This window comes from Protopterus annectens, chromosome 6.part0 (genome assembly GCF_019279795.1).
Source record: "Protopterus annectens isolate FY-2018-M chromosome 6.part0, PAN1.0, whole genome shotgun sequence".
In the NCBI taxonomy this organism is placed as follows: domain Eukaryota; kingdom Metazoa; phylum Chordata; order Ceratodontiformes; family Protopteridae; genus Protopterus; species Protopterus annectens.
The window spans coordinates 1,201,511,435-1,201,524,944 of NC_056737.1; the positions used below are offsets into that span (position 1 = coordinate 1,201,511,435).

The 13,510-nt window shown below is 39.4% G+C and overlaps 1 protein-coding gene across 5 annotated transcripts in view; it reads left to right on the top strand.

The window, feature by feature from the left end:
- The window catches only part of LOC122804756 (sodium channel protein type 2 subunit alpha-like), a 2,239,151-nt gene extending 2,233,264 nt beyond the window's left edge, over nucleotides 1-5,887 (top strand). For all 5 annotated transcript variants that reach the window (XM_044074821.1, XM_044074820.1, XM_044074819.1 and 2 more), the window contains one exon: nucleotides 2,549-5,887. In XM_044074821.1, coding sequence (XP_043930756.1) covers nucleotides 2,549-3,741 — 1,193 coding nt within the window. In that variant the 3' untranslated portion in view covers nucleotides 3,742-5,887. The remainder of the gene's footprint in view (nucleotides 1-2,548) is intronic.
- The last annotated feature ends 7,623 nt before the right edge of the window (nucleotides 5,888-13,510 follow it).

The window sequence follows — 13,510 nt, forward strand, 5'->3', positions numbered from 1 at the left end:
ATAAGATAGACTGCATGCTAGCACATAACAGTTTGAAATATGCAGTGTTAGCACCTGTTTACAACATAGACTGCATGCTAGCACATACCAGTTTGACATATGTAGTGTTAGCACCTGTTTATAACATAGACTGCATGTCAGCACATAACAGTTTGACATATGTAGTATCACCTGTTTATAACATAGACTGCATGCTAGCACATAACAGTTTGACATTAGCAGTGTTAGCACCTGTTTATAACATGGACTGCATGCCAGCACATAACAGTTTGACATGTGTAGTGTTAGCACCTGTTTATAACATGGACTCCATGCTGACACATAACAGTATGACATGTTTAGTGTTAGCACCTGTTTATAACATAGATTGCATGCTGGCACATACAAGTTTGACATGTGCAGTGTTATCACCTGTTTATAACATAGATTACCTGTTGGCACATAACAGTTTGACGTGTAGTGTTAACACCTGTTTATAACATGGCCACTGCCACATAACAGTTTGACATATGTAGTGTTATCACCTATTTATAACATCGACTGCATGCTAGCAGATAACAGTTTGACGTGTAGTTTTAGCACCTGTTTATAACATAGACTGCATGCTAGCGCGTAACATGTTGACATGTGTAGTGTTATCACCTGTTTATAACATAGACTGCATGCCAGCACATAACAGTTTGACCGAAGGTACAACTCTAAAAAGTTTCTGACCAAAAATCCACAAAGTGAAAATGCCATAGCCTTATTGTTTGTTTGTGAGTTTCGGCTTTTCCCAGTTAGGGGACCCACAGTGGAACTCCAGTCCGCTAATGATTGGTAGTTAATTTTTACGTGCCGAGTTACCAGCCCTGACGCACAACCTTCAACGAAGGTACGCCCATTCACACATGTCTCCACGCAGAAGATGCTCTAGCTGAGAATCGAACCGGACAGCGTCTTACTGTGAGGCGACAACTATACCCAGCTCTCAATTTGTTAAGGTGGCAGAGGCACTATTTAACTATCACACTAAAACTACTAAACGCAAAATTCAGTCTGCAAAAAAAAAAAATACGTACACTCATTTGGTAAGTGCAATAAGCCACTTGAGAATGCACATGTAACACATTTTTCCACATGCCATGTGATTGTAGGGCACCTACCCTATGGGCTTGTGCTTTACATCCCAGGGTGTGCAGTAATGTATGTACAATGCACAGACCTCATCCTTATTGCATACGTGTATGTGTATGTGAGAGATATTTGCAAACTATTCCTGTAGGTTTCCATAGCAATAGTTTTTTTAGTGCAAGTCAGCAGATTTCCTTTTTTGGCAAGCTCATTTGCAAGTAATTTAAATACAGCACATTTTGTCCTTTTTCAACAAAATTGTTTTGAATGATTTTACTATGTGATGCACATTGTTCATTTTTCATGTGTTGTATTTGATGTTTCCTAAGTTATTCAGCACTAACAGCAGATAAAGCAGTATTAATGTATGTACAGATGTGTGTGTTTGTTTGGGGGGGGGCATGCGCGTGTCTGGGTTTATATATGACTATTATGCTGACATACTTGTTAATAATTCGAATCTGTGTAAATGGGCATTAAAAGAGTATTTTTGTGCTTTTATCCCTCAATTTGGTGCTGATCATCACCCCTTCTATTCAATTAGCCCTTTCATTCCTCATCACTGGTGTGAGGATAAACTCTGAGGGCCATCATTTGGACAGCCATCAGGGGAATTTGATAATTTTGCTGTAAGGCATACTCCCTGATTGCACCAGGCAAAGCACCAAAGAGCACAGGAGCAGTGGGCCAACCGCCGAGGTTGTCGCCTTACTTCTTTCTGCAAAGAGTATTCATTTTAAGCAACCCTGCACCTGCCCTGAGTCTCATAGTAGTGTGTTTCCTTCACTCTACCAGGGAAATCACACTGCCTTATGTACCCGTGAGTGCTCTTAACCCTCTGCACATCACCTGGGAGAGGTGAGTAGGCCGCACCTCTCCAGCTCTCCCACCCTACCTGACTCTTCCAATGCTGTGAGTACTAGTTTAACCTTGGTCATTTGGGTTGTAATCAGGCCTCCATCCTTCTGTGCTACAGATTCAGATGGTTATTCAGAAGAAGTTGGAATGAAATGTTGTTCTTATATGATCTATCTTGGCATACACTGTCTGTAACTGGAATCTTAAACATTATGCAAGAAATAGATGTGATGATATTTTTATGCAGATTGTAAACAGCTGTCTGTGAAAGGTATGAAGAAATCCAGAGCAAACTGTCTTTTTATTAAGGAAAAAAACAAGTTAACACTTATAATTAAAATGCTACTGAAATAAAACATATCCTGATTAGATTATGTTAGTTTCAAGATTCTTCAGTATTAGCAGTTAAGATTATGTATCCCTTGGGTTTAAAGTATTATGATTCTTAAATAAATCCAGAAACGTTCCACCATGGCACAAAAAACACTAAGAAATTGCAAAAGTGCTGAGGGACATGATTGATTATTATGATTCTTAACCACATAACTGATTTTGTATTTGTTTTTATCCTTTGCAGGGATGTTTTTGGCTGAAATGATAGAGAAATATTTTGTGTCTCCAACCCTCTTCAGAGTTATTCGTCTTGCCAGAATTGGTCGTATCCTTCGTCTTATTAAAGGTGCAAAAGGAATTCGCACACTGCTGTTTGCCTTGATGATGTCACTGCCTGCCTTGTTCAACATTGGTCTGCTACTGTTCTTGGTTATGTTTATCTATGCTATATTTGGTATGTCCAATTTTGCTTATGTCAAGAAGGAGTCTGGAATTGATGACATGTTCAACTTTGAGACATTTGGAAACAGTATGATTTGCTTGTTTCAAATCACTACATCTGCAGGTTGGGATGGTTTACTGGCTCCAATTCTAAACAGCGGGCCTCCAGACTGTGATCCAGATATTAGTCACCCAGGAAGTTATGTAAAAGGAAATTGTGGCAATCCATCAGTGGGGATTTTTTTCTTTGTGAGCTATATTATCATATCTTTTCTAATTGTAGTGAACATGTACATTGCTATTATTCTGGAAAACTTCAGTGTTGCTACTGAAGAAAGTGCAGAACCTCTTAGTGAGGATGACTTTGAAATGTTCTATGAAGTATGGGAAAAATTTGATCCCGATGCAACGCAGTTTGTGGAGTACAGTAAATTATCTGATTTTGCAGATGCCCTAGAACCTCCTCTTCGTGTACCAAAACCTAACAAAATACAGCTTATCGCTATGGATCTTCCAATGGTTAGTGGTGACAGGATTCACTGTCTGGACATCTTGTTTGCTTTTACAAAACGAGTTTTGGGAGAAGGTGGAGAAATGGATGCCCTTCGACAGCAGATGGAAGATAGGTTTATGGCATCAAATCCTTCTAAGGTTTCATATGAACCAATTACAACCACTCTGCGACGTAAGCAAGAGGAGGTATCTGCCATCATCATACAACGAGCTTTCAGAAGCTACTTGATACGGCAAACTATTAAAAAAGCCTCTTTCCTCTATAAAGACAAAGGACCAGGGGTGAACTGCTTGCCTAGCAAAGAAGAAATGGTAATAGATAAGCTTAATGAAAATTCAACCACAGATAAAACTGACATGACCCCCTCTACAACATCTCCTCCTTCATATGACAGTGTAACGAAACCAGATAAAGATAAATATGAAAAAGACAAAGTAGAAAAAGAAGATAAAGGCAAAGATGTCAGGGAGAATAAAAAGTAAAAAACAGATTTAAAAAATTCCAGTTGTGTGATTAAATTGTTTACAGCCTGCGTAGGTGACCTGTTTGTGTCAACAGGACTCCATTTGGAGATTTATGCCAAACTGACAGTTCTTACAAAAAAAAATACTTAAGGTCAGTGCCTAAAATAAGGCAGTGACCCTCGTCAGGAGACTGACTCTGGACAGCAAAGGAGTCCACATCCTTGACGGTGGTTACTGTTTTCAGTACCAGCTGACACTGCTGAAGAAGAGAGTCAAAATGGTTACTCACACTGTAGGGACCAGTCCAAGGGACCAGAAAATATTTAATTTTGTTTTGTGCTGTTAAACATGAAACATTTTAGTACAATTATTACACCCACTGTTTTGCATTCTACATCTGTCATATTTTTACAAAATCTGTTAGTGAATTCATTGTTTTTTAATTTATAGGTTGTTTATTATATGTGACTATTTTTCTAAACGGGTTTTGTTTGGGTCAAGGGTTTGCATACTGCTTTAAAGGTATCCAGCCAAGTGTTTTATTAAATGTTTCACTAAAATATTCATGAATGATTAACATGTAGGCATGCTGCATTCATAAATCATGCATGAAAACCATTAGGTCACTCACAGAAGCTGATTTAATCTTGCCAGTTTTCTGCGGTGGTTTCAAAGGTTTGAGGTGCTTAACTTTCATGTTGTATGTCATCAGACTATGTTTTAATGTGCCTGTCTGTGCATCTCATTGAGATAAGTGTTAATGTGCCTGTCTGTGCCCCTTATAAGCTGCCAGGTAAGAGGAGATCTTAGTTTTATGCAGAATGTCAGACATCTGTAAGTTGGCTCAAATCTCATCACACGTCCTAGAAGACCAGTCTACAAATAAGCATTCAAATGTACAAAAATATAATACTAGAAGTGATCTGGCTTAGGAACCTGAACTGACCAAAATAAAGTGAACTTTTAAAATGTGTTCTGCTTTATCCCACAGTATTGTTTAGCCATCTTCAGCACTCAGCAAGGTTGACATTTTATATAGCAGTTAAACCCCTGTTATGTAAATAGTTACTTTACCTGTGGTACATGTTTGAACAAAAAAGTAGAACCTGAGCACAGTATTTACTGAGTCAAATATGCACCACACTAAATGTAGTTTGCAAGCTTTGCCAGGTGATATAATGTATTCTATTCCATGACAAATAGTTTGGGCGCCTTCACTGATGCATGTTTATATTGCCTATGCTGCTGAGCACACTTCCTTCCACTGTTCTCAAGTCTTTAATATGGGAAGCCATATGTCAGTGGTAAAGTGAAACAAAATTGTTCAACAAAACCTCATTATTTCATGTCATTAAGCAATAGGTTGTGGCTTTGAAAGAGCTTGTTTTCTTTTAGTTTCCAAGTTTCAAGTACAAATTGTATGGTGTATAGCCAGACTGTACAGGACACATTGCAAATTGCTTAAACTGTTCAAATATGTGGTTAGAGTTTTCTAAGAAAGTATAAATATTGTAAAAATTCATTTTATTTTATTTTCAGCATTTGTACATAAAATAAGATATGAATATTGACTTCAGGTTGATGTCACCGCCACTTTTGTTACGTTAGCACTTTCTCATTCACGAACTTCCCAGACTAAGAAACGAAGATGATGGGTAATTTTATTTTTTTTTATAACTGTTATAGCACATTACCAATGTAAAACAATTATTTAGTGAAACCTTGGGGCCACAGTTTACTTGTTCTACATATTGATATTTCTGGAGAAAAAAGGAGCAAGTCTGAATCCACAGTATAGCACTGCCTGCATCAGAAGTGTCAAGGAGTTCTCTTTCTAGCCCTTGATATTTTTCAGTGTTCGTTTACATGAATTTTTTAGTCTTGTAAAATGATTCACACTGCACTAGAACTGTTCTATATGGAGTATGGAGTCCGCAGTCTTTTCACAAGAACAAAGAATTGAACTTGTAAAATCACATCAGGTCATTGTGTGTTTCTTAACACAAGCAGAAGTTAAATGTAGACTCCTTCTTTTACTAAGCCTATCAACTTGTAGTGTATTTAGTGAACTGCATGCAGGAAAATGCTACTGTTACCCTAAATAATGGTTATCTACATTACAGACAAGCCAAAAGAATAAAGACTACTTTTTTATTGTAATAAATCTGCCTCTTTCTCCATATTTTATTGATACAGACTGATCTGAAGCACTGTTTTGTTTTCTAAGTTATTAAAATATGCACAAACTAAAAATGTCCAAGAACCTTTTCTGTTAATCCTGTGGTAAGTGAGTTGGAAAAAACTGAGTGCCAGCTTTTGATGCTTTGTCTTTGTCTAATTACAACAGACAAGAGTACTGTGATCTCCAAAATCCAGTTTGATTATCTGCTGAGAGCAGAAAACAGCAAATTACTTGAATGTGCCTGGTCTCCCAGTTTGCTGTGCCCTCTCTCCCAGTTTGCTGTGTGCTGACTGCCAGTTTGCTGTGCACTGTCTCCCAGTTTGCTGTGCCCTCTCTTCCAGTTTGCTGTGCCCTCTGTCCCAGGTTTACTGTGCACTGTCTCCCAGTTTGCTGTGCCTTGACTCCCAGTTTGATGTGCCCTCTCTCCCAGTTTGCTGTGTGCTGACTGCCAGTTTGCTGTGCACGGTCTCCCAGTTTGCTATGCCTTGACTCCCAGTTTGCCCTGATCCTACAGGGAATTTGTTATTTAAATCGGTGGTATGATATAGGCACCTAAATATGGGGCTTCTATAGCTGCACAGGAGTTGTTATGTCTCTTTCAGTAATCTGTAAAGCTCTTTTTTATTCAGTTATGCTAAATTTATGTCAAGTAACAATATTTTTTCTTGGACCTTATGCATTTTGGCACAGTTTCCAATGTAGGTGTTTTTTCTTTTCTCTTTACTTCATTTGTTAAGCAGATAAGTCCTCTGGCACAAGTGTCCCTTTTCAGTGGTACACTGCTAATGTAAAACAGTTATTTAGTGAAGCCTTGGGCCCAGCAACACATATAATTAGCTGACTCGTAGTGTGGGAATCAGGCTATGGATTATGGGAAATGACTTGCTAACAACAACCTTGATCCTCTGTGCTAGCTCCAGCACTGGAATAGCGTTAGTCATGAGGGGACATTCAACTTGCGTGTGTTTTCTAGTCTGAACCAAAAGAAAGAGCTGCTATACGACAAACAGAAAAGGCAGCTTCGTTAAAGTGGTATAACTAAAGCACTCTAACTGTTAAAACAAACATATGTAATGTGACTCTATGAACTGGGCAATGTATAGTAGTATTTTAGAGTATTTTTTTGCCAACCATAATTTTTAATTAAATTTAAATGTTTAAATTAATTTGTTAATGGGGTGCATTATCAGACCATAAGGACAATGGTTACTTCATGCTTGCAGTCACTTGAATGGTATGACATTTCTTGTGTCACAGTTATTCAAGCATAATTTCTCAAGGTGGCAGTTGCTTCTCTGTCATTGCTCACTTCACAAAGGAGCAAAATGTTAGTGCTTAAAAGTTATTGTGTTACACAATCTCTGATCTCACAGCTTTCTGGAAAAGGCTTTTCATTAGCCATCTATGAACACTTTGAGGTGAGGATACTAAAATAAAAGGCTGTGGGACACAGCAGGGCTTGCCTTGTACAGAAAAGTTTTGCAGTGTTTTTATTTTCTTCAGTTTTTAGCACTTATATACTTGAGTTAGTTACTGGCAGTCATTTGCTGCACAGCTGTGATACAAACAGTTTACAGGATCTTGTAGTGGATTTGTAAACTCATACATATTGACAATTTAGAACAGAATATCAGCAAGCATATTTACAGAGGTGTAATAAAATTGGAGTATCTGGATAAAGCCAAGGCATTCACTTAGAGAACATACAAACTTAACATCGAGACCTGACCAGAGGTCACATTTGAACAGCAGACTGTGAAGTAGAAATTTTCACTACCACGACTTGTATTTTTTTCTTTTTTTTTTAATCTAACACAGAATGTGAAAAAGAGAATAATTCTTTATCAAAGTAAAATAATTTAGCCCAGAGTATTTTGATTTATTACTGTCTGTTAAAAATTACTTCATATTATACCATGACCCCCCCCCAAAACGTGCACGCTGATTGGCCAGCGTGCACATTGTAAATCGAGTTATACTAATGGAAAAAGGTCCGGTCGCCCGGACTTTTTTCCATTAGTATAACTCTACTTTTAAAATACTGTCTCGCTATGTTAAATGGGTTTAACATAGCGAGACAGCTTTAAAATAAGCAACGGAGATCTTCGCTATGCTAAACCCATTTAACATAGCGAGACAGGTTTTAAAAAAAAAAGCAACGGAGAAAGCAAGATCTCCGTTGCTTTTTTTACTGTTTCGCTATGTTAAATGGGTTTAACATAGCAAGACAGTTTTAAAATAAGCAACGGACATCTCCGTTGCTTATTTTAAAACTGTCTCGCTATGTTAAACCCATTTAACATAGCGAAAACAGTAAAAAAAAAAGCAACGGAGATCTTGCTTTCTCCGTTGCTTTTGCCCACAGCTCTGATGTACTGCGCAGGCGCGTAGTACATCAGAACTGCCGCGGATGCCAGACATCTGCGGAAGGGCAGTAAACAGGCATTATACTATGCCATTATTTAAGAAAAGTAATAGTTTCTTTTCTTAAATAATGTCATGGTATAATAGCAATAACCCACTTCTGGGTGTGGGTAATGCTGTATTTACCCACGGTTGGCTTTGTTTGGTCCCTCAGGCTTCGCCCTCGGGACCAAACCACGCCAACTGTGGGTAAATCTAGCATTACCCACACCCAGGCGTGGGTTATTGCTATAAAGATCACCATGTAGTGTGTGTAATGCCATGATTAATCTCCGAAATTGAGACATAGATAAACTTACTAAGCACATCTCTGGGGTAAGATCCAATCTTAACAGCATTTAGTGTGTTGCTTAACAAAAGCTTGCTAACCACACCTAAGCACTGTTAAGATTTGATCTTATGCTAGGGACAAGCAACAGACAGTGCTGATTGGCAAAGAAAAGCTGTAGAAGGTAAAGAGCTTTTAAAAGATGTTAGAAATTCAGTCTGCCACAAAAGTCATTACTTTGACAATGGAACCCGTTGGCTGTATGACTGTGCTAAGTGCTTTGCCATCTTTCAGGGGATGTGAAATTCAGTAAAACAATTCCTGTTAATATACTTTTTGTCCTATAATTGGTAGTACATGCAGCAGGTAAAGCTAAACACAGTGCAAAGGATTATGATCAGATCATTGATTATAATTCATTATATGTTCTCAACTTGGATCCCAGGTTTCACTTCTTGAGCCTCGCTCTTGAGATAAAATTATTGGCATCCATGTGTAGAACGCAAATTAAGTTGGTTATGAATGGAGACCTTATCATAGTCCCTAGTGTAGTAAGTGAAGTGCCATGATAATGTGTTAAAAGCAGGAAAAAGACAACCTTTTTAAGCACCTTTCTGAAGTTTCAGAGTTTTTATGCTGTAGGCTTGTACTAGAGCATAAAAAACTACCATTATGAAAGAGTGTCATTAAGGTGAAACAGCTTGAAAAGCTGTAATACACTTTGTGCTACCACACATCTTGTTTCTCTTTGGCAAGGTGAACTGTATTGTAATTTTTAAAGATGTTATTGAATTAGAGTTATATTTTGCTTCTGCTGGGTGGCTCTGCAGCAGGTCTAAGTGTTTTGCAGCTGTCAAAGCTGTTTCATAGGATCAAAGGAGGTTACTAGGCTAATGGTCCCAGGGCCCTTACAAGCCCAGCCAAGTTCAACCCATATTCCCAAGGGTATCTGGTTCAGGCAGACACTGAAATTAGCACCCATTTCTCATGTCCAAGAGGGACACAGGGGGAACCCCCGAGATGGATTTACCCATCCAATCGTCCAAATTGCACTTAAATAGGGCAAATAAGGGTGTTTGTTTAAAATGAATAGGAAGCTTATTCCAATGGTGGGGCAATCTCTGTGAGACAAATCTGTCTCTCCAGCAGGTTCTGCATACCAGATAAGGTCCTGTGACTGAGTGACCCATGTACCATTTGACTTGCAAATGCACAGCATTTCCTTTAAAGCTGGGTCAGAGATTGCTCTATATGAAAGGTGCAGGTCACTTCTGAGCAGTCTGTACAACACAGAGCAAAGTGGCAATGATTTCAGTCTGTCAACATAAGACAAATTTTGAAGACCCTGACTTTTCTTTATAAGGAACCTTTGTGGTCTCTCCAGCTGCTGCAAGTGTTTGGCAAGGAGCATACCAAAGGGTATTGTCTTGTAGCACATTGGTTCAGCTAAAGCTTCATGTACTACAAAAAACTGCATGACATGAAAACTATGAAACAGTGCTCCTGCACTTTTCTTTCTGCATCCCCCCATCTCTTTATCTAGTAGTACACGGAACTGGTAAGGATAATGGTTCTCTCCTCTTAACCAAGAAGATGTGTTCTAAACCTGCATGTCAACAGTCCCCTCTTCAGCTTCACTTTGCTGTGCTCTCAAGGTGAATTTCTTACCCTCAATTTCTAGAACATATAACAGTGTGGTTACTTTGTTTCCATTTATTTACACTTATTTGATGGGTTTAGTCCAACTTGGCTAATGACCTCTTTTCAGAAGAGACCTGAGGTCGTATTAATACTTATTTGGTGAAATTTGACCAGGTCTCTGGAGAACTCCCCCTACTCTTTCAAGCCTCTATTAGGTGGTGCGAGAGGTTTGCTGCTGGAGCTTGAGTTCACTTTGATGATGGATAGAAATGATGTATTTGGAGAGATCATGGAAGATTTTGGAGTGGAAGAAGTACTGTTTCTTTTGAAAATGGTAATACAGAGGTTACAGTTGTATCTTCAGGAACTTTAGCAACAGCGGTCTTAATAACAATGATGGATGAAAATTAACTGAGAGAATGTGAAGTGATGCAGTGGTGTATAGCAGGCAATAATTGTTTGGAGAGGAAGAAATCAGTAATGGAGATGAAACAGCAGTAAAAGAAAGTCGAGAAACGGAGAAGCAGAATGACAGAGATGAAGAGGAAGAAGATGATTTCCAGCTAATGGAAGGATGGCCTCTCTAGAAGGACTGCAAGCAGTCCTGAAAGACAGTCCCCCAGATTCACTAATCTTCCGTGCAGGACTAGCATAGTTCTGCACGGAAGCACCCTTGTAGGAGGAGGACAGCAGCCCGTCATGCATATTAATGAAAGCACGCTGCACAAACTCCCAGGCTTACATGGAGCGTGTACTAGTGCAGGGCTGTGAGAATAAACACGCCCCTGCAATGTAGAACAGCAGAAAGTGGAAATAAATGAGCGGGACCACTCATAGGTATCTGCATATCCTCACCAACAGTCTCCCATGTGTAGAACAGCAACAGTAGATATAAATAAACTGAAGAAACCCCTTTATATTTATTAAGAATCCAAGTACAGCTAACCATAGGTGCACGGGTGGGCCCAGTGCTTAGCTACGGTTAATGCAGCTTAAAAGGCTGAAGAGGATAACAAGGAAGATATATGCAAAGGAAGCAGCACAGCAATAGTGTAGTGGGCAGAGCATTTGCCTAATGAGCAGATATTCACAATTCGAGTCCTACTACAGCACCTGGCATTTTCCATGTGAAATCTGTATAAGAACATTTTATTGCTGTATAACCTATGAAATAACATTTAAATGTGAACTGGAGTACTACATTAAATGCACATGTGAAGTGTCAGTGTCATAACGAATAAGGCACTAGTAAGCAGGTTTAAGCACAAATAAACAGTAGTAAGCATGTATAAGCACTAGTAAGCATGTTTAAGTGTGTTTGCATGGGGTTAAGTATTGCCTACACAGATTAAGCAAAGTAGAAGCTGTGTGTAAGAAACAGTAACCGGAAGTTATCGGTTCTTACCATCATGCAAATCCGTGCACACCTACTTAGGACTGCTTTAAAGTGCCTTAATCACTCTGTACCCAATGGCCCGTGTTCTGCCAGCAACAAACTAACCAGTCTCTGCAAGCCTGAAACCCAGGAACCTGTACACTCGAGTCACAGTAGTTAACCACTAAGCCATCATAACACTACATACAAATGAGGTTTCACCAAACAAATCCTCACCATAGGAAAATCAAACTGAACATGTGAAATGAAACTATGTACAGTGTGATGTTGTATAACCTGCTACATAACATAAATATGTGAATTGGAGTACTGCAGTAAGGCCACATGTGAGATGTTATTGTAATAAAGTGATGAATTGCCCAGGACCCCATACAGTGTGCGTACACATGAATCACATATACCAGACACAAATATAACATGTAACAAATAATAAATCAATGTCAAAAGGAAAGCATAATGCCAATTAGATATTAAGCAATGCTAAGCATTGCACGGGTCAGCTTACATGGTGTAAGCACTGTGTAGGCCAGCTAACTCAATCTGCCCAGTAGTATGCCCCTTTAAGCAATGCCAAACTTAGGTAAGCAGATGTGCCCATAGCTTAGCCTTTTCAAAACAGTCCAATCACGGAAAAGTGCAGGAAGTCAGGCATATTTAAACCCCAGAGGCGGGAATACATCCCATAACTGGTTGCAGCTTCCTACTGTAGTCAAAATGGCTGGAATTGGAGAAGGCACTCAATTTAGAGCGCAGCGCTGGGGCGTCTAAATACATGGTGTGGCTCCTGGTCAAACACCATGAGCAGAGACTCCTGCAGGGCCAATGCCAGGGCTCCCAGTATAAAGCGGAGGCCTAGGACAGTCTCGCCCGTGACCTCACTAGTGCCACAGGTATCCCCCGGACTGTTCAGCAGGTCAGGCATCACCATGCTGACCTAAAGCAGCATAGGGGGGAGCTACTGGAACAGTGGATCCAGGAGTCCAGGCAGATGACTGATGCCACAGTACTGAGTAAGTACCCATTCCAAGTATATAATAATTGCCTAGCTTGTGTATACTATGGATAGGTATGGCTAAATGTCACTGTATTTCTCTGACAGCTGCAGATTAGCGGGCTGTGAACCAGCAAGCTCATGCTGCTAGGCTACAAAGGTTGCATCGGCAGGTTAGTAATAATCCTGCATGAACTGTCATATCCTGTGAATAAAGGTATAACCCCTGGAGTGCATGTGTATACTCTGATTTAATATGTTGTAGTGTTGCATGCTATAAATAGTACTGTTGTATTAAGCAGTGTTACTCATACTGTAGTACGCAGATAAAATGTGAAGGAAGTTGTGTATAACAAGAGGTTAGTCATATTGTACAACTGAGGGAAACTTAGAGAGACAACATTGGAAAGCTTTACACTAGTTCCCTGATTGCACAGTGTACTGTGATGTTAACTGTAATATTTTTACCACACACAGCAGGGTTTTGAATCCTGGGAGTGGTAGTAAGTTGTATGCATAATCATACCCCACAGCTGTACAGAATTTGTGAGAATGTCCAGATAGAAAGCTGTATGCATAATTAGACCCAACAACTGTACAGATTTTGCTAGAATGTTCAGATAGTAAGCTGTAAGCATAATCATAACCGTCAACTGTACAGAGTGCATCTGAATGTTTAGATAGTAAGCTGTATGCATATTCATACCCCCTCAACTGTTCCAATCTGCCAAGCATGTGCAGATAAATGGCCCAAATCTGCTGCTTGGTACCCTGTTCCCCTGAGAAATCATTGTGATGATCCAGGAAATATAGGCAGCCTGTGATGACATATAACTGATAGTCAAACCTGTACATAGTCAGAGAATGTATATGAAAACAAACCTG